The sequence below is a fragment of the Canis lupus genome, chromosome 8 (genome assembly GCF_011100685.1).
Source record: "Canis lupus familiaris isolate Mischka breed German Shepherd chromosome 8, alternate assembly UU_Cfam_GSD_1.0, whole genome shotgun sequence".
NCBI classification, from domain to species: domain Eukaryota; kingdom Metazoa; phylum Chordata; class Mammalia; order Carnivora; family Canidae; genus Canis; species Canis lupus.
Window position 1 is genome coordinate 22,746,763 of NC_049229.1, and position 21,936 is coordinate 22,768,698.

At 34.9% G+C, this 21,936-nt stretch overlaps 1 protein-coding gene, 1 long non-coding RNA gene and 1 other non-coding gene across 6 annotated transcripts in view; 2 read left to right on the plus strand and 1 right to left on the minus strand.

Moving 5' to 3' along the window:
- Window positions 1-21,936, plus strand: part of PRPF39 (pre-mRNA processing factor 39) — a 38,427-nt gene that overhangs the window by 11,716 nt on the left and 4,775 nt on the right. The window contains exons 1-10 of one of the 4 annotated variants that reach the window (XM_038544617.1): window positions 5,927-6,122; window positions 6,552-6,677; window positions 6,872-7,206; window positions 7,335-7,453; window positions 12,382-12,549; window positions 17,984-18,149; window positions 18,608-18,715; window positions 19,878-20,042; window positions 20,357-20,483; window positions 20,845-21,113. In XM_038544617.1, the coding sequence (XP_038400545.1) occupies window positions 7,120-7,206; window positions 7,335-7,453; window positions 12,382-12,549; window positions 17,984-18,149; window positions 18,608-18,715; window positions 19,878-20,042; window positions 20,357-20,483; window positions 20,845-21,113 (1,209 nt within the window). In that variant the 5' untranslated portion in view covers window positions 5,927-6,122; window positions 6,552-6,677; window positions 6,872-7,119. Of the gene's footprint in view, window positions 1-5,780; window positions 6,123-6,551; window positions 6,678-6,871; window positions 7,207-7,334; window positions 7,454-12,381; window positions 12,550-17,983; window positions 18,150-18,607; window positions 18,716-19,877; window positions 20,043-20,356; window positions 20,484-20,844; window positions 21,114-21,936 lie in introns of those variants that run through there. The other 3 variants (XM_038544618.1, XM_038544616.1, XM_038544619.1) reach the window with 3 other exon arrangements.
- On the minus strand, window positions 6,520-10,063 carry LOC119872852. The gene is made up of 2 exons (XR_005363211.1): window positions 9,988-10,063; window positions 6,520-7,376 (listed from the first exon to the last, which is right to left on the minus strand). It is a non-coding gene; the product is annotated as an uncharacterized LOC119872852 (long non-coding RNA).
- On the plus strand, window positions 21,185-21,270 carry LOC119873141. The gene has a single exon (XR_005363932.1). It is a non-coding gene; the product is annotated as a small nucleolar RNA SNORD127 (small nucleolar RNA).

Consider the following 21,936-nt stretch of genomic DNA (forward strand, 5'->3'; position numbering starts at 1 on the left):
TTATGATTTTATTTATTTATTTATGAGAGACACAGAGAGAGGGGCAGAGACACAGGCAGAGGAGAAGCAGGCTCCATGCAGGGAGCCTGATGCTGAACTCCATCCCGGGTCTCCAGGATCAAGCCCTGGGCTGCAGGTGGCACTAAACCGCTGAGCCACCCAGGCTGCCCTCCTTAGTATTTTAAAGTATAACATCTTATGTTTGAAAATACTTTCTGAGGAATTTGTTATTTGAGTGATACTTTTGTTTATGTGAATTTATAGACTTCCCACATGCTTCTGTCTCATCTAATGTTCTTAACAGTCCTGTGAAAGTATTATTATTACTCTCTAATTTAGAAGTGAGGAAAGTAAGACTGACCCTAGGATCATAGGCTATTAAGGGAGAGAAGTAGGACTCTCCCTTTCCCCCTAGTTCATTATAATATTTATCTTATTACATCTTATGATGAAGGTGCCTTGGTGGCTCAGTAGGTTAGGCATCTGCCTTTGGCTCAGGTCATGATCCCAGGTTTCTGGGATCAAGCCCTGAGTTTGGCTCCCTGCTCTGCAGGGATCCTGCTTCTCCGTTTGTGTGCTCTTTTGCTGTGTTTGTCTCTCTCAAATAAATAAACTTAAAAAAGCGAAAGGGATTTGGAAATTCTAATTTCTAGTCTTTTGTACTTTTTTCCTAATTTGGTTATTTTTAAGTTGTTCTCTTACCTTTTTTTTATTGTGATAAAAACTACATAACATAAAATCTACCTTAACTATTTTTAAGTGTGTAGTTCAGTAGTGTTAAGTACATATGGTTGTAAACAGATTACCAGAACTTTTCATCTTTTTTTTTTATTTTTTAAGATTTTATTTATTCATGAGAGGCACACAGAGACTGAGACATAGGCAGAGGGAGAAGCAGGCTTCCTGGGGTGAGGTGAGCCTGATGTGGGACTCTATTCCAGGACCTTGGGATCATGCCCTGGGCCAAAAGCAGACACTCAACCACTGAGCCACCCAGGCATACTCAGAACTTTTCTTTTTACAAGTCTGAAACTGTACTTAACTCCCATTTTCTCCCTCTCTCCATTCCCTGGTAACTGCATTCTACTTTATGTTTCTATGAATTTCATTACTCTAGATACCTCATATAAGTAGAATCATACAGTGTTGTTGTTGTTGTTGGTGGTTTTTTTTTTTTTGACTGGTTTACTTCACTTAGCATAATGTCTACAAGGTTCTTCCATCTAGAATATGATAGGATTTCTTTCGTTTTAAAGGCTGAATGAGGCACCTGATTGGCTCAGTTAGTTAAATGTCTTGATTTTAGTTAAAACTCATGATTTTGGGGCAGCCCGGGTGGCTCAGTGGTTTAGTGCCACCTTCAGTCCAGGGCCTGATCCTGCAGACCCGGGATCAAGTCCCACATCAGGCTCCCTGCATGGAGCCTGTTTCTCCCTCTGCCTGTGTCTGCCTCTCTCTCTCTCTGTCTCTCATGAATAAATAAATAAAATCTTTAAAAAAACCCAAAAACTCTTGATTTTGGCTTAGGTTGTGATCTCCGTTGAGATTGAGCCCTGCTTTCTCACGTGCTGGGTGTGGAGCCCGCTTGAGTCTCTCTCTGCCCCTCCTCTCCTTGCTTGCACTCACTCTCCCTCCTCTTAAAAAAAAAAAAAAAAAGGGTTGAATAATATTTCGTTGTATATACTACATTTTGTTTACTCATCTGTCAATGGACATTTGGGTTGTTTCCTTCTTCTGGCTGTTGTGGAGAGTACTGCTATGAATGTGAGTGTGCATATAGCTCTTTGAGTTTCTACATGTAGTTAATTTGGATATATACCAAGTTAGGATTCTTAGGTCATATACACTACTTCTATTTTAAATTTTTTCAGGAACCTCCATACTGTTTTCTGTAACAGTTTCATCATTTTACAGTCCCACCAACAATGTACAAAGATTTACAAATATTTCCTTTTATTCTTATGTTGTCTTTTCACTCTCTTGGTTGTGTTCTTTGATGCACAAAAGTTTTAAAGTTTGCTATAGCCCATTTGTTTTTTCTTTTGTTCCCTTTGCTTTTGGTATCATTTCCAAGAAATGATTGCCACATCCAGTATCCTGAAGATTTCTCCTATGTTTTCTTCTAGAAATTTTATATTTTTAAGTTTTTACGTTCAGGCTTTTAATCCATTTTGAGTTAATTTTTGCATGTGGTGTAAGGTAAAGCTCCAGCTTCATTCTTTTGCATGTGAATATCCAGTTTTCCCAGCACCTTTTGTTAAAGAGACTGCCCTTTTTTTGTTGAATAATCTTGGAACCCTTGTCGAAAATCATTAACTATATATGCAGTTTATTTCTTGGCTCTTTGTTCTGTTGGTTTGTTTTTATGCTAAAACCACACTGTTGTCTCCTTCCTTTTGATATTTTTTGCCCCTTTGCTGTTTTATTTTGCCAATTGGAAGTTACTGGTTGTTGTCAAGAATAAAGTGGGACTAGTTAATTGCCACATTATGAAGAATATGTTGGAAAAACTTATTTAAAAAATAACTTCACTGTATTATTATTTTGGCTCTGTGATTTTTGGAGTAATCAGAAAAATGATTTCCGAAGGGTAAGGATGATATTCTTAATTCTTTTTACAACACTTTAATTGTAGGGTGTGGAATAATTGATAGATGCAGGGGTGTGGTAAATTTGCTGATTGCAGAAGAAACCATTATGTCCCACTTAAGTATGCAATTAGAATAGGGCTGGTCAGTGTATCAACCTAAGATTTTGTTTGACAGCGGCTTTGAAATCAAAAGACAGAAACCAATGACTAATTTGCATATGGAAAATTAATCTTCAAATGTGTCTTTTCTTTAAAGGAAGAGGAGGGATGCTTTGGATGGCTCAGAGATTGTGTGTTTGCCTTTGGCTCAGGGCATGTTCCTGCAGTCCCAGGATCTAGTCCCACATCAGGCTCCCCATGGGGAGCCTGCTTCTCCCTCTGCCTATGTCTTTGCCTCTCTGTGTCTCTCATGAATAAATAAATAAAATATTAAAAAAATAAAGGAAGGGGAAAAGAAAAAAATAGAGAACTTCTTTGCCTTTTTCTAGGGCCTCAAATGGCTTAAACCTGGAAAAGCTTATGGGAAGAGAACTTTATTTTTTCTAGTAGTCTGATATTTTGGATTCTTTTTAACTATGTACCAACCAGGTTTGTTGCTTGTATTATTTCTTCGCAGATGCCTGTGTACTTCTGTCATTTTTTCTTAAATCCCTCTGGCTCTGCCCTGCTTACTCTGCTGCTTACCCTTCTTCCCCAATATAAACCATGTTCATTCTGGTCAGTTTCTCTCTCATCTTTGAATCAATCCTAATTTCTGCCTCTTTGTCTACTGTCAAGAAGATTGTTCCATCAAGTCAAGTGGGCTTTTTTCTATTCTGGAATAATTCATTATTATTATTTTTTTTTTCAAAGTTAAGACCCAGTTCTGTATTTCATGAAGCTCTTCTAGATGGATGTAATTTTCAGTTGATTTCTCTAAACTTTGACTTTGTTTCATTTAAATTCTCTTTCTCTTTTGCCTGTTTTTGATAGCCTTTCAATAAATTTTTTTTAAATTTATTTTTTATTGGTGTTCAATTTACCAACATACAGAATAACCCCCAGTGCCCGTCACCCATTCACTCCCACCCCCCGCCCTCCTCCCCTTCTACCACCCCTAGTTCGTTTCCCAGAGTTAGCAGTCTTTACGTTCTGTCTCCCTTTCTGATATTTCCCACACATTTCTTCTCCCTTCCCTTATATTCCCTTTCACTATTATTTATATTCCCCAAATGAATGAGAACATATAATGTTTGTCCTTCTCCGATTAACTTACTTCACTCAGCCTTTTCAATAAATTAATAAGCCTTAGAGTAAAAGGACTTTATCTTATATACGTAGATAATTCTCTACCAGGAATATAATTAGTATTGGACAACGTACATTAGGCCATTAACTTTCTGTCCCCACCCTAACTACCCCCTTCTTTATTTTTCTCTTCTCTCTCCTCCCCCTACTTTTTTTTTTTTTTTTTTAAGTTGTATTTGAGAGAGAGAGAGCATGCACATGCACGTGCATGAGTGCGGATAGGGGCAGTAGGAAAGGGGGAGAGAGAATCTTCAAGTAGATGTCCTTGAGCGCAGAACCCCATGTGGGGCTATATCCCAGGACCGTGAGATCCTGACCTAAGCTGAAACCAACAGTTGGGCCTCAACTGATTGAGCCATCTGGAAGCCAATCCCCACTTTTTTTTTAATGTTCCATAGACTTGGGGCCCCGGGTGGCTCAGTGGTTCAGTGTCTGCCTTCAGTTCAGGTGACCCTGAGGTCCTGGGGTCGAGTCCCACATTGGGGGTCCCCGCACGGAGTCTGCTTCTCCCTCTGCCTGTGTCTCTGCTTCTCTCTCTCTCGGTCTCCCATGAATAAATAAAATCTTTAAAAAAACAAAAACAAAAACAATGTTCCATAGACTTACCTGGTTATAGTTCTTCCAGTGGCATTCAGCCTCAGAAGGTCTCCTGATTTTACATGTTAAATTTCTCCTTTGTTGGGAAAAATTTTGTTTCACTATATTTTGAAATAATGTTTTAAAATTTGGATTTCATATCTGCTTGACAATTTACAAGATAACTTCAATACACACAAAAAACTAGAAAGAAGAAAAACAAAAAATTACAATGTGTATTATAAAGATCTTATTTCCTTAGCTTAAAAAGAGCTTGTATGAATCAATAAGAATAAAAATTAGTAATGTAATAGAAAATATGAAGAAAGGATGTGAAGACATTTAAGAAAAAATAGAAATTCAGCTTTCTCACAGTTAAAGAAATGCAAATCACAGTGAGATAGTTTCTTTTTAATCAAATGAACAAAAATTAGGTTTTATGATACTTAGTGTTGACAAGGGGAAATGAAGAAATGGACATTATCATGCTTTGTTAATGGGTTAATCAATTAGGACTTCATTTGTCTGCAAGTAATAGAAAATGTGTCTATTGATGCTAGTTTAAACAAATAGCAACTTATGTTCTTACACAGTATGAAGTGGCATTGTCTTTCTTATTAGTAGCTTGATGATGTCAGAGCTAGCATTTCTTAATTTTTCTTGCCATTCCCATATTGACTGCTTCAAGGACGTAAGTTGTTTTAGGTATGTTCACATTCAAACTGGGAAGTAGTAGAACCTTCGCTATTTGTGCCTGCCCCCTCCCCTTTTTAAAGATTTTATTTATTCATAAGAGACACAGAGAGAGAGGCAGAGACACAGGTAGAGGGAGAAACAAGCTCCATGCAGGAATCCTGATGTGGGACTTGATCTTGGAACTCCAGGATCATGCCCTGAGCTGAAGGCAGACGCTCCACCGCTGAGCCACCCAGGTGTCCTGTGACTGTCCCTTTTTATCAGAAAAACAAAATCTTTTCCAGAGCTTTGCAGCAGATACCCCTTTCAGTCTCAGGATTCCCTGTAAGGGGCTAAATATAGTGCTAACCTGACCAAAAACAGTATTTTATTAGGAAGATGATGAGAGAAGATATTGGATAGACAACTAAAAGTGACTTGCCACATGGCTAATGCAATTTTTCTAGAGACAAAATGTCAGCATCTTCCCAGATTTAGTATACATGTATTCTTTGATTCACGGTTCCATTGTTTAGAGATCAAGAATGAAATTAATATATTCCTTTAATAGCTAACTGGGGTTTTAAAAGGTGGTTTTGATGATGCCAAATAAACATTTGGAAGATGTTCCTTTTTATTTGTGTTTCCACAGATCATTAACTGAAGACAAACAACTATGCAAAATTCTCACATGGATGAGTACAGGAATTCTAGTAATGGCAGCACAGGCAACAGTTCAGAGGTAGTGGTAGAACAATCTGCTGATTTCAGTACTGAGATTATGAATGTTACGGAAATGGAACAGTCCCCTGATGGATCGCCTAATGTGAATGCAACTACAGAAGAAAATGAAATAGCAAATGCTGTGGACCTTCCAGTGACAGAAACAGAAGCAAATTTCCCTCCAGAATATGAAAAATTCTGGAAAACTGTAGAAAACAATCCTCAGGATTTTACAGGCTGGGTATATTTGCTTCAGTATGTAGAACAGGAGGTTAGTAACTATTTAAATGGGACTAGAAGGGATAGATTAATCAAGTAATATCAGATGAGGTTTACTGTTTTGTAATTAAAGTTGCCTCTTTTATAATTTTCAGGTTAAACTGAATATATGTACATTTTTTAGCTTTAAATAATTTTCATGACATTTGTCCAAGTCTAATATTTGTAATAATTGGTTTGTGTATGTGTGCACATGTGTGTGTATGATCACTGAAGTAAAAGGTTACCTTGCTATTTAATAGTTCCTTCCTTTTGTTTAAAAGGAAAAGACTATAATATGTAGGGAAAAGAGCTGTTGTGTGTGTGTGATTTTTAAATCTGCCATTTATTTTATTTGAGATAATACATTTGGAAGAAATAATAAATATTTTTGTGACAAAAACTTCGAAGATTTTTAAACACCTTGTTTTATTTTCGTCAGAATCACTTGATGGCTGCCAGGAAAGCGTTTGACAAATTTTTCATACACTATCCGTATTGCTATGGTTACTGGAAAAAGTATGCAGACCTTGAAAAGCGGCATGACAACATTAAACAATCAGATGAGGTGCGTACATTACTGAATAAAATTATCTCCATTAGGTACTGTAAGCCAAATAATAACGAAACAAAATTTTTTTTTTTTTTTTTTTTTGGCTGGCAGTACCTACGATTTATGGTCAAACAATTTTATAGGGTATTTTATTTGCATTTGTCACTCTTGTGGCATTTGTAGCTAATATTTTCTCTCTTTGTTGGCAGGTGCGTTAAACCTCTACAGTTTGTCAAGCTTTGCAGTGCAAGCCTCTGTATTACACTGCAGCTTAACAAGTAGGGCAGGGCTTTTCTCTCACTTACATTTATTTCTCATTTTCCAAACAATATAGTTGGTTTGCTAGTCACATTTGCTACGTCTTATTGCATTTTTGGTCAGACGCTGTCATTGATGCTCTAATGGGTCTGTGCCCTATGGTCTGTAACCCAAAGCCTGCCCACACAACCCGGTCAGAATGCAGGGACTGCTGCGCTTTGAAGATCAAGACTCTGCACGTGGGGATCAGAACATTGCCATGTTCTATCCAACCTCCACCCAAATGGTAATGGTAGATTATTTAAACAAAATTCCAGTAATTAGTATTTCTAAGGTTCACCGGATAACACAGTGTTGCCTCTCTGTTAAGAAATAATTAAATATTTGAAGTACAGTTTGTTGTTTTCTTCTTAGGTGTATCGGCGGGGGCTTCAGGCAATACCTCTTAGTGTTGACCTATGGATACATTATATAAACTTCTTAAAAGAAACATTGGACCCTGGTGATCCTGAGACAAACAGTACAATAAGAGGGTATGCTAAACATTGATATTCAAATGTATTCAAAGTAGAAATAAGTATTCTGATGTTGATAGTAGAACTACTCATGAATGTTAAACTGTTTAACATAGATTTTTTTTTACTGTTTAAAAAAATGATACATGTAATAAACTTCTACATGATTATAAAAATTGTGGATAATAATGTCCTTGTTTCATATCCTTGTTCCTTATGTCCCCAATCCCATTCCCTTCATGGTTTCTGAATTGTGTGTTCTTTCATATACATACATGTGTACATATTTGATTTTTTTAATGTAATAGAATGTTTTAGAATCTCTCGTATTTTTTCAAGCATTGCAAAAGTATTTTGTGATATCATAGTACTGTATTTTATTTGACCAAATCTTTATTTATAGGAAATAATCAGTGGTGCAGTAAACATGTTTGTAGTTGTCTATTTATGTAGAGCATGCTAGAAGTGGAACTTTTGTCAAAGAGAAAACATAGCTAAGTTTTATCTAATGTATGTTCTTTCAAAAGTGGTATCAATTTTATTTTATTTTATTTTTTTTATTTTTTATTTTTTTAAATTTTTATTTATTTATGATAGTTACAGAGAGAGAGAGAGGCAGAGACACAGGCAGAGGGAGAAGCAGGCTCCATGCACCGGGAGCCCGATGTGGGATTCGATCCCGGGTCTCCAGGATCGCGCCCTGGGCCAAAGGCAGGCGCCAAACCGCTGCGCCACCCAGGGATCCCCTGGTATCAATTTTAAACTCCCACAGAATATGAGAGTAGTCATATTTTTTTTTAGTCGTGACACATTCTTTTTAACCTCCAGTGATCTCATTTTTTAATTTTTAAATTTTTTAAGAGATTTTATTTATTTACTCATGAGAGAGACAGATAGAGAGGCAGAGACAGGCAGAGGGAGAAGCAGGCTTCCTGCGGGGAGCCTGATGTGGGACTTCATCCCAGATCCTGGGATCATGCCCTGAGCCAAAGGCAGATGCTCAACCACTGAGCCACCCAGGCATCCTGATTATAGGAATTTTTAAATGTGTTTTTTATTTTTGTTTTTATCAAATTATGTGCATATAGTTTAAAAAGTCACTGTTGAAACTGCTTGTAACAAAAAGCATTCTCTGTACCTCTCCAAGTATTTTAGCTGTTTCTACATTTTTATAATAGTAGCTCTTTCCTGGTTTTTCTCTCTCTTCATTACATCATGGTTTTGTTATGGTAGATGAGATTTTTAGTTCACTTATACCCTGTCTTCCCTTTCTTATTTTTTCTAATATGGGTAGGTTTCAGGGCCTTTTATTTTTCCTTGAATTAATTACTGCTTTTCAACTCTCCTTTTTTCCTATTTGCTTAGTTTTCTTAGAAAACTTACCACTCCCTCCAATAGCTACTTTTGGTAGTCAGTATTAATACTGACTTTCCACAATGTACAAATGCTAGGTAAGTTATTTTTTGGAAGTTAAAAAGTGTATATGTCTGGTGTTATTTATGTAATCTGAAAATTGTGAAGGAGAATTCTACTCTGGAATTTGTAAATTGCATTTTTAACCTTTCCTCTTGGTGGATATCCCTCTTGGAACCTTGTCTTCTATAGTCTGGATTGGTTGCTCTGTTCTGTTTCTGCCATACAGCAATTATTTTGGGATTTCTTCTTCGTGGTTCTAGGAAATATCTTTACCTCTTTCCTGGGATTTCAAGCTCTATTTTTGAGACTTTATTAAATCCTGTTTATTCTTGGCTTATGCCTACCTTTATTATTTATTTATTTATTTAGTATATTTATTTTTTATTGATGTTCAATTTGCCAACATATAGAATAACACCCAGTGCTCATTCCGTCAAGTGCCCATCACCCAGTCACCCCCATCCCCGCCCACCTCCCCTTCCACCATCCCTAATTCGTTTCTCAGAGTTAGGAATCTTTCATGTTCTGTCTCCGTTTCTGATATTTCCCATTCATTTTTTCTCCTTTCCCCTTTAATCTCGTTCACTACTTTTTATATTCCCCAAATGAATGAGACCATATAATGTTTGTCCTTTTCCGATTGACTTATTTCACTCAGCATAATACCCTCCAGTTCCATCCACGTCGAAGCAAATGGTGGGTATTTGTCGTTTCTAATGTTATGCCTACCTTTAGAGGAGTGTGTCCTATAACTTCTTGATAAAGGATTCTTGGATAGAAAAAAAAAATAAGATTTTTGTAAGTTTGAAACACCCAGTTGATGGTCCAGTGAGGTATAGAATTTTGAATTGGAAGTAATTTTTCATTATGGCTTTGAAGGCATCTCTCCATTCTCTTCTAGCTTCTGGTGGTATTATTGAGAAGTATGATAACTCTGTGGCTTCCCTTTGTATGACTTGTTTTTCCTCATGGGAGCTTTTAAAATCTTCTCTTTATCTTTGACATAAATATGATTTTACAATGGTATGCTTTGGTGTGGGTTTTCTTTTTGTAATTTACTGTGCTTACTTAATAGACCTTTTCAATCTGTGGTGCTCACGTCTTTCTCTTCTGAGAAATGTTATTGGGGTGCTTACCTGGCTCAGTCAATACAATATGCAGCTGTTCATCCTGGGGTCATGAGTTGAACTCCAGGTTGGGCATAGAGTTCGCCTAAAAAAACATAATAAAATTAATAAATAATGTTATTGTGTATGTTCTTATGTTAATAATTTCCTTCCTGTGGTTTTCTCTATTATTTTTAATAGTTGGACATTAGATCTTCTGTTTTCATCATTTAATTTTTTTACTTTTTACTTGACATATTTTGTTTGACTTTTTGAGGTGTTTCTTTGATACTTATATTGAATTTTTAATATCTGCCATCATTTTTTTTTAATGTCCAAGAATCTTTTTTGTTTATTGTTCCTTTTCTTATATCTTCCTAGTCTTGTTTCATGGCTTAATAATTTTTTTATTATTTAAAAAAAAAAGTATTAAGTGTTGGAAGTTTTCCTCTGCTCCCAGCACTGTTTCCTCTGAAGCTTTTTTTTTTTTACTTGTTTTCATCTCTGACTTGTCTGATTTCTGCTCATGTTAAGGATTATATTTTAATAAACTGAATATAAGCTCTGTGTCTTGTATGCAGGGTATTATTAGCTGGCTTGGTGGACTTCACAGTAGGGTGATCAAATGGCCACTCAGGTTTTTGTTGGGGGAGTTCCAGTGGTGGTATCCTTATGCCTTACTACTGTACCAGACAGATTCTCATTGAGGGATCATCTGATCTGCCTGGGGAATGTATACCTCTCTCCTGAAATCCCACAGCTGGGTAGGAAGGGAAGTTTAAGATCTCTTACCATTCCTTAAGGCAACCTTCTTGTAAACGTCCTGTCTTTAGTTCCTTACTTTCTTATCATACTTCCTCTCCCAACCTTCCTTCCCCCCACATTTCTTAGTGTTTGTTTGGTGCTTTAATTTTCTGAATCATTTTGGGATTCTGCAGGGGCAGTAACATGTATTTTATTGTCTTGAAAACCTTAGGTGCAAACATATACATGTGTACATGCATGCATATACACACTCTTAATCCTTTTATGTATGTTACCATATTTCTCCAGTTTTAGAACATTTTTAAACTTTGTTTAGGATGTCTTTTTATCGTTTTTTTTAATCTTTTTTTTTTTTTTTTTTTAACTGTGGTTCAGTCTTTAATCTTTTATTGGTGTGAGTCTTGTGCCTGTCTTGCCAAGAATATATAAATCTGGTATTTTCTTCTAATTTTTTAAAAGTTTTTTGTGTTATCATTCATCTGACATTTAAATCTGTCTTAAGACAGATTAACCTTTTATTTTGTCCAACTTTTCTGCATTGATTTAAAATTTCTTTATTATATACTGAATTCTCACATGTATACTCCTCTGTTTTATTTTCTTGGAACTATTATGTGACCTATTTTTCTGTTACCTACCCATCACCATACTGTTAATTACTATAGTTTCCTAATTTCTTTTGATACTTTTCAGGAAATGCCCTCTGCATTGGTTTTTTGGTATGTTAGCCGAATGTTAAATGTTAGAATATGTTTCACCTGTTCCAGTCAAAATTTGTTAGAGCTTTGATTGGAATCCTATTAAAGTTGTAGATTAATTCAGGTAGTGTAGTTTTATACCATTAAAAATCCCTCTTACCAAAAAAAAAAAAAAAAAAAAAAATCCCTCTTGAATGTATTCATTTTGAAAATATGTACCTAAAAGTTTTATCCAACTGGGATATCAAATCCAATGATTAAAATTGCTTACAAAAATCTCTTGAAATGAGTTAGGTAGTTTAAAAGCACATGGTAGTGGTGGTGGTAGTGGTGTTTGTGTGTTTTTTTTTTTTTTTTTTTTAGTAATCTGTAATTTTACAATCAGAAGAGAACTTCTGAAAGTTTTGAAATGTATGTATACTTTTCATTACCTTACAAGGCAGTTGGGTCCCTTCTTGGAGAGTTACTTTGCCAGAAAATGATTCATTAAATTGAGATAAAATTTGTCTCTTCTGCTGTAAATGAATCTATTCAACAAACATTTCAAGTTTCACACATATTTAAGTGTCTGCATTGTCACTCTGTATGTTTGCAATGTGTACGTTTTGCATTATAATTCTGTATAAGATAAAATTACATAAAAGTATACATATTCTATGTTTACTTACTCTTTAAAAAATAGCTATCATACACTTTTCTGTTATTCCTTCTGCCTTTTACTCCCTACTTGTATAGGAACAGATGAATGTAATTTTGACTTTAGTGTGATCTTTTGAAATTTAAAGATAATGTTTTATTTTTATTTTTATTTTTATCTTAAACTGAAGTATAATTGATATATATTAGTTTCAGTTGTACAACCTAATGATTTGATATTTATATATATTGCAAGGTATAGAAATAATATTTTAAAAGTGATTTTATTTTGGAAAGATAACTTAGAGGTAATTTAATTTTTCAGAACTTTCGAGCATGCTGTTCTAGCTGCAGGAACAGATTTCCGATCTGACAGACTGTGGGAAATGTATATAAACTGGGAAAATGAACAGGGAAACCTGAGAGAAGTTACAGCTATATATGATCGTATTCTTGGTATTCCAACACAGCTGTATAGTCACCATTTTCAGAGGTGGGTGGAAAAAATCTGATCATTAAAATATATTTGATTATTTAGGTAATTAATTAGCATTGAGGATTATAATTCTCTTGAAATGTGAGATTCTTTTAGATACAAACAGGAATAAATTTTCTTGCTTGATAACCACAATTTATGCGCTTTTAAATTTTGACATTTTTCCATATACTTTATGAAATGTTTAGGAATTTTACTACTTTTAAACAAATTTTTCTTCATCTATTTTATGGATTAAGAATAATGGGAATTCTATCTAAGACATTTCAGAGTAGATATTTCAGTGTGAAAGAATGAGAATAAAGAACCTAAGTTTAATTATTCTTTGTGGTACTAAGTTAATAGAGTACATGGCACAGAAAGATGCTTGTTTAAAACTTAATGATTTATTTGGGGTTCCTTGGCATGGGTTCTCTGTGGAGCATGTGACTCTTGATCTCAGGTTTGTAAGATCAAGCCCCATGTTGAGTGTAAAGTTACTTAAAAAAATTATTTTTTAAAGATTTTATTTATTTATTAGAGAGAGTATACTAGAGAGAGAGCAAGCACAAATTGGGGGCAGAGGTAGAGGGAGAAGCAGGCTCGATTGAGTTCATAGGCCTTGATCCCAGGACCCTAGGATCATGACCTGAGCCAAAGGCAAATGCCTAACTGACTCACCCACCTGGGCACCCCTAAAAAATAAATCTTAAATAAAAAGCGACTTAATGGTGTACTAACAGTACATTCTTGTGATTCATATAATACCTTATACCAAATGGTGAAAGATGATTTCACATAGTAGGTCTAAATCTGTTTATATTCAATTAAAAGTAATTCCATTTAAATTTTTCACTATGATTTTCTGTCATGACTGGTATCATTTCATTTTTATGCATATTTGAAAACAGCTAATTTTGTGTGATGTGATTTCCATGTTCTGTTTTCTGCTGTACTCAAAATATCCCACTGATAAAGACTCAGTGTCCTTCTGGACAAGAAAGATTATATTGCAAGTATTTGCTGTGTTGATATGTACTTGCATTTTTTTTAGCCAACATATTTTCTACATTTTTGCTATAATTTTTATAAGTAGTATAGTGTTAGGGCCTATAAACTTAGGTTCTTTTTAAGTAAGTGTTTTTCTAAATTTTTCTTTACTAAAAAAGTAGAGGACTGTTTGAAGCATCTAAAAAGTTATGTGGATCAATTTGCTAAAGAGAGCAGAAGTTATGCAGATCCAGGTTAGGAATAGGAATTGTGTAGATCTGAATATACTGTCTCTCTTTTTTATGGAATAGAGGAGATGGCCAGGTTTCTAGAGTGTAATGACCTAGGAAGACACTTGATAAAGACCTAAAACTTGACACATGGAAATGCTTGATGAATATTTGTTTTTTTGTTTTTTAAAGATTTTATTTATTTATTTATTCATGAGAGACACAGAGAGAGAGAGGGGCAGAGACACAGGCAGAGTGAGAAGAAGCAGGCTCCATGCAGGGAACCTGACGTGGAACTCGATCCTGGGTCTCCAGGATCACACCCTGGGCTGAAGGCAGCACTAAACCGCTGAGCCACCAGGGCTGCCCTGAATATTTGTTGAATAAGTGAATACAAAGGTTTTAAAAATCCTTATGAGGCAAAGAGAATGCCTTCTCCTAAACCAATTCTTCTAGGATCTACAGTATACAATAAAGTCTATGATGATAAGAATTTTATTTTTGGTAAGAAAAATAAAATATAATTAGGAAACACTTGTTACATAGCATTTGCTGTATGCCAGAGTTGTTCTGAATGTCAGATAATATTTTTAATCCCCACAACAAGCCGGTGAGGTATAGGTACTTTTATTGTCCCCATTTTATGGAAGTACAGTCACAGAAAGATTAAAATACTTGCATGAGGTTGCAGAGTTAGTGGTTGGAAGCTGATTGGAACCTTGATAATGTGGCTCCAAAGTTCTTAGTGTCGTCTCCTCCAAATCTTTCTTTTTGTTGTTAAATCAATATCCCACTGGGTTTTAAAAATTGCATATATGCTTATAGATATTAGTTGATTATATTACACATACTGCTCTTTAATCTGCTTTTTCTTTTAATATATTGACAACCACTATTCTAATCAATGTATGTAGCAAACTTACATGTGGTGTTTAAGTAAATCTTATGACATGACCTACTGCTTTGAGAACTAGTGAAATGTGTTCTTTTGCCTAATACATTCTTCCTGTTTGGTCATTTATTTAGTGCTTGCTATGTAAAGATTGTATGCCATTTAAGTTGAGAAATAATGCCTCAAAGGAGCTATGTGTGAATGGTGTTGGCCCTCAAGCTGGTCAGAAGTATAGAGGAGGAAGCATATGTTTAAAACAAGTGTTCAGGGACACCTGGGTGGCTCAGTTGGTTGAGCATGATTTTCAGGTCTTGTGGAGGTTGCTGGGTTCTGGGATCGAGACCTGGGTCAAGCTTCGTGTTATGCTCCGTTGTGAGTCTGTTTGGGGTTCTCTCTTTCCCTTTCTCTCTGCCCCTCCCTCCATTTGTGGGCATGCGCACTCTCTCTCCTTGCTCTCAAATAAATAAATCTTATAAGAAAAGTGTTCTAAGTGCTGTAATAAAAGTATTTCTGTTCTGTAGGTTTGTACGTTGGATGTATACTGATGACATTATCTCTAAGAAAATAGGTAGTTTAAAATTTTCCTTAGCATGAGAGTTTGTGATGTTGATCTAACTAACTTCTCAGACCCAGTCTCTGGTATTCCTAAGCTCCAGACATATGTAAATACTGATAATTTCCCAGTAGGCACTGTTGTTTTGTACTTCTGTGACTGTAATACCTTTTCTATTTGCCATTTTTCTGGTTAACTTATATTAATCAAAACCATACAGTATGCTTAATGTCTTCTGTGTGAAACTTTATCTAGTTTGCCAAAATAGGAAGTCTTTGTTCTGTCATTTGTGCCAGCACTTTGCCTATTTATTTACATTTATCTTTTTTTTTTTTTTAAGAATTTATTTTAGAGAGAGAGTGAGCGGAGGTGGGGGGATGACAGGAGGGGAGATGGGGAGAGAGAGAGAAACTTTAGCAGACTCCATGCTGAGTGAGCATGATCCTGAGATTGTGAGCTGATCGGAAACCAGGGCTGGAGGCTTAACTGACTGCATCACCCAGGTGCCCCAGCATACATTTAAACATTAATAACACTGCTTTGAAATTATGTCTCTTCTATACCACTCTGTACATCTGTCAGTTTCTGAGACTTATTCTTTTTTATCCTAAATATGAAGGAATAGGGCTCAATACATATTAGACACTCAGCCATTCTTTATTGAATAAATTAGCTTTATAGTAGGAAAGGCTGATAAAAAATTACTGCTTAGTATTAATATTTTATCCCCATTTGAAACAGTTTCTTAGATAATGTAGTCAATTTGTGCTCTGTAAGTAGTTAGGAATTTTATCCTTTTTTAAGTTTTTTATTTGTATCATAACAGTTTTGAGTTTTAATGTTTATCTGAATAATAAATCTGTTCATTTTCTTACTATGCTTTTGAAAACTACTTCCTAATTCCTAATTTTTTAAAATAAGGCAGTCTATTTTTTCTCTCCCAGTGGTAAAATGGATCAAGTTTAAGCTTCTGTATCCATTGATTCTGCAAAATCTAGATTAGATTCCAATATTATTTATATATATTTGTGAGAGCCTTAAAATCTATGAAAATTGCGGTGTCAATAGCCAAAATCAGTTTTAAGAAACTTGGGGAAAAGCCTGTAAGATTGGAACAGAAGGTACATGTACAAGTATGTCTGATAATTAGAAGAAGTCAGTCTAGGTCAGAATATGAAAGACTATCTAAGGAATTGGATTTTAGCCTGAATGCAGGGTAAATGTACAGAAGTTATTGTGGCAGGAGGGAGATGTGATCATATTTGGTATTTTGGTTTCTTTTTTTACTTCTTTTAAAAAATTGTTTCTTTATGAGAGACACACAGGGAGGCAGAGACATAGGCAGAGGAAGGAGCAGGCTCCATGCAGAGAGTCTGATGCAGGACTCGATCCCAGGACCATGGGAACACACCCTGAGCCAAAGGCAGATGCTCAACCACTTAGCCACCCAGGCATCCCTTTTTTGTTTACATTCTAATAACATTTTTGATAGTATTAGGGTTGAGATGGACATAGTGATACTAGAGACTACAAGCCCAGTTTATGTATGTTTTATCCAGTGAAAAATGAGAAGGACATGAAGATGTATTTAGAAGGTAAAATCAATAGGGCCTGGTACCCAATGGAATATAAGTGATAAATAGGGTCAAAGAGATTCAGAAACTGAGTGGTTGGCAGTACCATTAATCAAGATTTGTGGATAAAAATTACATAATATAGTTCAAGATATTATACATAAGATTCCAAATTTAGATAGTGTAGCTGTTTTACCTCTTCAACTTGGTGTTTTTGATTAAAATTTGCACATATATATATGTATACACACACACACACACACACATATAAAGTATGTAAAAGTGAAGTGACTTTTTTTCAAACCACTCTTGGTTTAACCTATTTCCTTGTGCAGAGTTTTGGCAATTGGATAGACTAATTTAGAATTGAGGAAAACCGTATGGGCTTGAGTTAAAGTTTTGAGAGTCATCATAGTATGCTTATTATTTTTGTATTAATTAGATGGGTTGGGAAGGAAATGAAAATAGTTGAGAACAAAATGCTAAGTGGAATCCTTGGCAGTACTAACATTTAGAGACTGATAGGAAGGGAGAATCCTCAGAGATCAAGGATTGGTCAAAGGCTTGGAGGAAAACCAAGAGAAATGTAACTCAGAGCCAAGGCTTAAGAAGGTGCCAAAAAGAAAGCATGGCTAAAGGCCTTAAGTAGTGAGGACATTCATAGGGTATAGGCTGTACTATGAAACAGGTGTCCATTTTAATTTTGCATGTAAGAGGCCCTGGGTGACTTTAATTAGAGCAATTTCTTTGGAGTGTTTGGCACAGACACAGATTAAGGAGTAATTAGGAGGTGGGGAAGGAACTGCAAACATTTGTTGATCATTTACAAATGATCATTTATATTTTACATAGGCATTATATTTAATTTTAAAGTCATTTTGCAAAATAGTATTGTGCCATTTTACACATGAGAAAACTAAGACTTAAAGAGGGAAAAACTTCCTTTAGGTCAATTTGAATAACTAATAATGGAGAGAATTAGAATTTGAATTTATGCTCTCCAGGCCTTCTCCATTCTACTGCAAAGGCATGAAGAAAATGAAGATGTCTATAGATTGTTTCATCAAGTGGTAGGTTTTTACTATAAAAAAGGAGACTTTGGTGTTTTAAATCAGAGTTTTTTTTTGGAAAAGAAATATGTAGTAGGAATTGAACATGGGATCTAAAATTATGCTTCATATATAGGGCATTTATTTTTATTGGCTTCTTTTAGATTTAAAGAACATGTACAGAATAACTTGCCTAGAGATCTTCTAACTGGCGAACAGTTTATTCAGCTGCGAAGGGAATTAGCTTCTGTAAATGGACATAGTGGTGATGATGGTCCTCCTGGTGATGATCTACCATCGGGAATTGAAGACATTACTGATCCAGCAAAGGTAACCAGACTTACTGAAAAATCCTTCAGTGTATGAGAAACTAGACTTTGTATTTCTTGACTGCATGTGTTGGATGATTTGTGGCTCATATAAAATTAGTTTCTGATTAAGGCAAGTGGGAATTCTTGAGCTTTAGTGTGGTTTTAAATACAGATTTAAGGTAAGAGAATCTGTTTTACTATGAGAGATACCTTAAAAATGTCCTTAAAAGGGACATTTTGTCTGTGTGATGATCTACTAGTCCCCTATTAAACACACACACACAGAGTGGTTTATTAGGAAATTCTGTTATAAATTTTAGTATTGTTAATTGTACTTTGCACATAATTGTTAACAGTTTAAAACTTAACACTATTCTAAGATTTTAAAGTAGATGTGGATAATACTTAAATGAAAGCAATAATATGAAAAATTTCAGTATATAACTTGTGTGATTTAAATTTTTTTTTCTTCCCAAGCTAATTACAGAAATCGAAAACATGAGACATAGAATCATTGAAATTCATCAAGAAATGTTTAATTATAATGAGCATGAAGTTAGTAAAAGGTGGACATTTGAAGAAGGTGTAAGTGTTTTTGTTTTGTAATAGGCTTCAAAATATAAAGATAGGAATAATGTATTTTTCTTTCAGTTTTGAATAATGTCTCTACTACTTTTTTTTGTTCAAGTAGTAACTTAAGATTTTTGCCCCATTTACCTCTAGCATTATTAATTTCCCATAATCAATTTTATCATTTTTCCATTGTCAGTTTTAGAATCTTATAGAATGAATTCAGATTTACTTGAGTTGGAATATACCTATTTAATCTGAACATTTTATTACAGTCGTCAGTTTTTAAAATCAACTTGAGTTCATACTTTATGTACAACAGATGCACCCATTTTAGATGTAAAATACTGTAGTAAAATGAGGGTTTCCCTCAGATTCTAGTTCTTAATTTGTTTTTTAAACAGCTTTATTGAGAAAGAATTCACTTACCATATAGTTTACCCATTTAAAGTATACAATTTCAGTAGTTTTTAGTGTATTCACAGATACATACAGCCATCACTATGGTCCATTTTGGAACATTATCACCTTACAAAGAAACCCCTTACCTTTTAGCTGTCATTCCTCTACTCCCTCACCTGTCTGTTCTACCTCTCATTCCCAGTCCTAAGGTAGCACCAACCTTTCTCTTTCTATAGATTTTCCTGTTCTGGCCTTTCATATGAGTGAAATTATTATAGTATGTGGTATTTTTGTGACTGGCTATGCGGTTTGACATGTATATGCACATTACAGTGCATCACAGCAATCAGGATATGGAAGTAGTCTGTTATCTCAGAAAGTTCCTTTGGCCCCTTTTCATTTGGTAACCCTCACCCCACTCCTAGTGCTAGGCAACTACTGGTCTGCTACCTGTAATATAGTATAATTGTTCAGTTTTAAAATACTCAACAAAGGAAAAAATTTCCTCAACATAAAGGAAATTTTGTAGTGCCATTACAGTTACTAAATAAATGGAAAATACATTCTATTTCTTCAGTTTGTAAAGCCTTAAAAATTTTAATTTTAAAAGTTTTGCCATGAAATATGGTGATTAAAATTTTTTGGCTCACCATAATTACACACATAATTTAGATAATTTGTATTGTTATATGTTCATGCATTTTCTGGTATTGGTATTGATTTACTTTCATTCCTATGTCATACTTTTTTTTTTCCTATCGTACTTTTATTACAGATTAAAAGACCTTATTTTCACGTGAAACCATTGGAAAAGGCACAACTGAAAAACTGGAAAGAATACTTAGAATTTGAAATTGAAAATGGGACTCATGAACGAGTTGTGGTTCTCTTTGAAAGATGTGTCATATCATGTGCCCTCTATGAGGAGTTTTGGATTAAGGTAAGAAAATTAGATGCTCTGAAACTTGAACATATTATAAACATTGATCTAGTGACTAACCTTTTTTGTACTTCTGTTGAATGTTGTTCATATAACTATATCTGTTGCATTAGGAGATGGTCTGCTTGCAACCAGATTTGACTGCTGCATATGCCAACCTCGTTGCCTCTCTTCGTCCTTCCTTACAGAAACTAGTCTAGTGGTTCAATAAAGGTGCTGAATGGGTTTACAAATAGAATTTTATCGTTCTGTCACATATTTAATGGCTTGTTCAACTGTAAATTATTCAGTATTTCCTCTGTTTCTGTATGTAGTATGCCAAGTACATGGAAAACCATAGCATTGAAGGAGTGAGGCATGTCTTCAGCAGAGCTTGCACTATCCATCTCCCAAAGAAACCCATGGTGCATATGCTTTGGGCAGCTTTTGAGGAACAGCAGGGTAAGAATGAGGAAACTCAGTTGATATTTTTTGGATTTTAAGTTACTTCAGGATAAAGTTAAAGGAGTTGAGTCTTGGGATGGTGTAAAGCAGAGGTCAATAAGCTTTTTTCTGTAAAGGGCCAGATAGTAAATTCTTTAGGCTTTACAGGCCATTGCTCTCTTTTCTGATGACTCTGCCATTATATCCCCAAAGCATCTGTAGATAATAAACAAATGAGCGTGGCTGTTTTCAGTTTTAAATAAAAAAACAGGCAGAGGGCTGAATTTAGCCTGTGGACTGTCATTTGCCAGTACCTTGCTGCATAAAGGATATCTCAGAGATTTAAACAAAAGCATAAACATTTAATTAACATTTCTAGGTAATATTAATGAAGCCAGGAATATCTTGAGAACATTTGAAGAATGTGTTCTAGGATTGGCAATGGTTCGTTTGAGAAGAGTAAGTTTAGAACGACGGCACGGAAATATGGAAGAAGCTGAACATTTGCTTCAGGATGCCATTAAGAATGCCAAATCAAATAATGAATCATCATTTTATGCTATCAAACTAGCCCGACATCTTTTTAAAATACAAAAAAACCTTCCCAAATCAAGAAAGGTGCTTTTGGAAGCAATCGAAAGAGACAAAGTAAGTATTCGTATTTTAGAATATCTTCCATAAACAAAACAAAACAATGGCCGTTGTTTGTTTTCTCATTTTGGCAACTATGATGAAAGATTTGCTCTGTATGTAATATATTTTATTACTACATGAAGACAGCAGTCCCTCTAAACTGATGTTGCCATTGTTTAAAAATGTTTTGAAAAGAAATGTTTTGAATTAAAAGGTTGAGAAAATTAAGATTATTGGATTAAAAAGTGTTGCAGACATTGTGACACTTTATATTTCCCTCATGTTGAGAAATTTTATAGCAAATTTACTGATTATTGTAGGTAGAGAGCATGGGAGAGAGAATACCTTATAAACAACTATAACAATGAGATTCTCCTCCTCCAAAATATTTCACTTTATTAGTCGATTAAAGCCAGTGTTTTTTATATTTTTCACTTTTTTAGATTTTAAGCTAATGCCAGGGCTAAGACACAGGCTTATTTATTTATTTATTTATTTATTTATTTATTTATTTATTTATTATTTTTTGATTGAAGTTCAGTTTGCCAACATATAGCATATCACCCGTTGCTCATCCCATCAAGTGCCCCCCTCAGTGCCCATCACCCAGTCACCCAAGACACAGGTTTGTAACAGTGTGTTTCCAGCTGCAGTTTAAGATGATTATAGTTGTAAAAATCTAAATTACTGGGAACTGTAGAAACCATTTTTTGATGCTTCTTTTATATTTGGCCTGGTAGGCCAAGGCTCATTAAACCCAAGATAGGATATAGGCTTTTAACTTACAGGTATTTAACAGTTTGCATTGTTTGGGAGATACTAGGATGATGTCCTTACT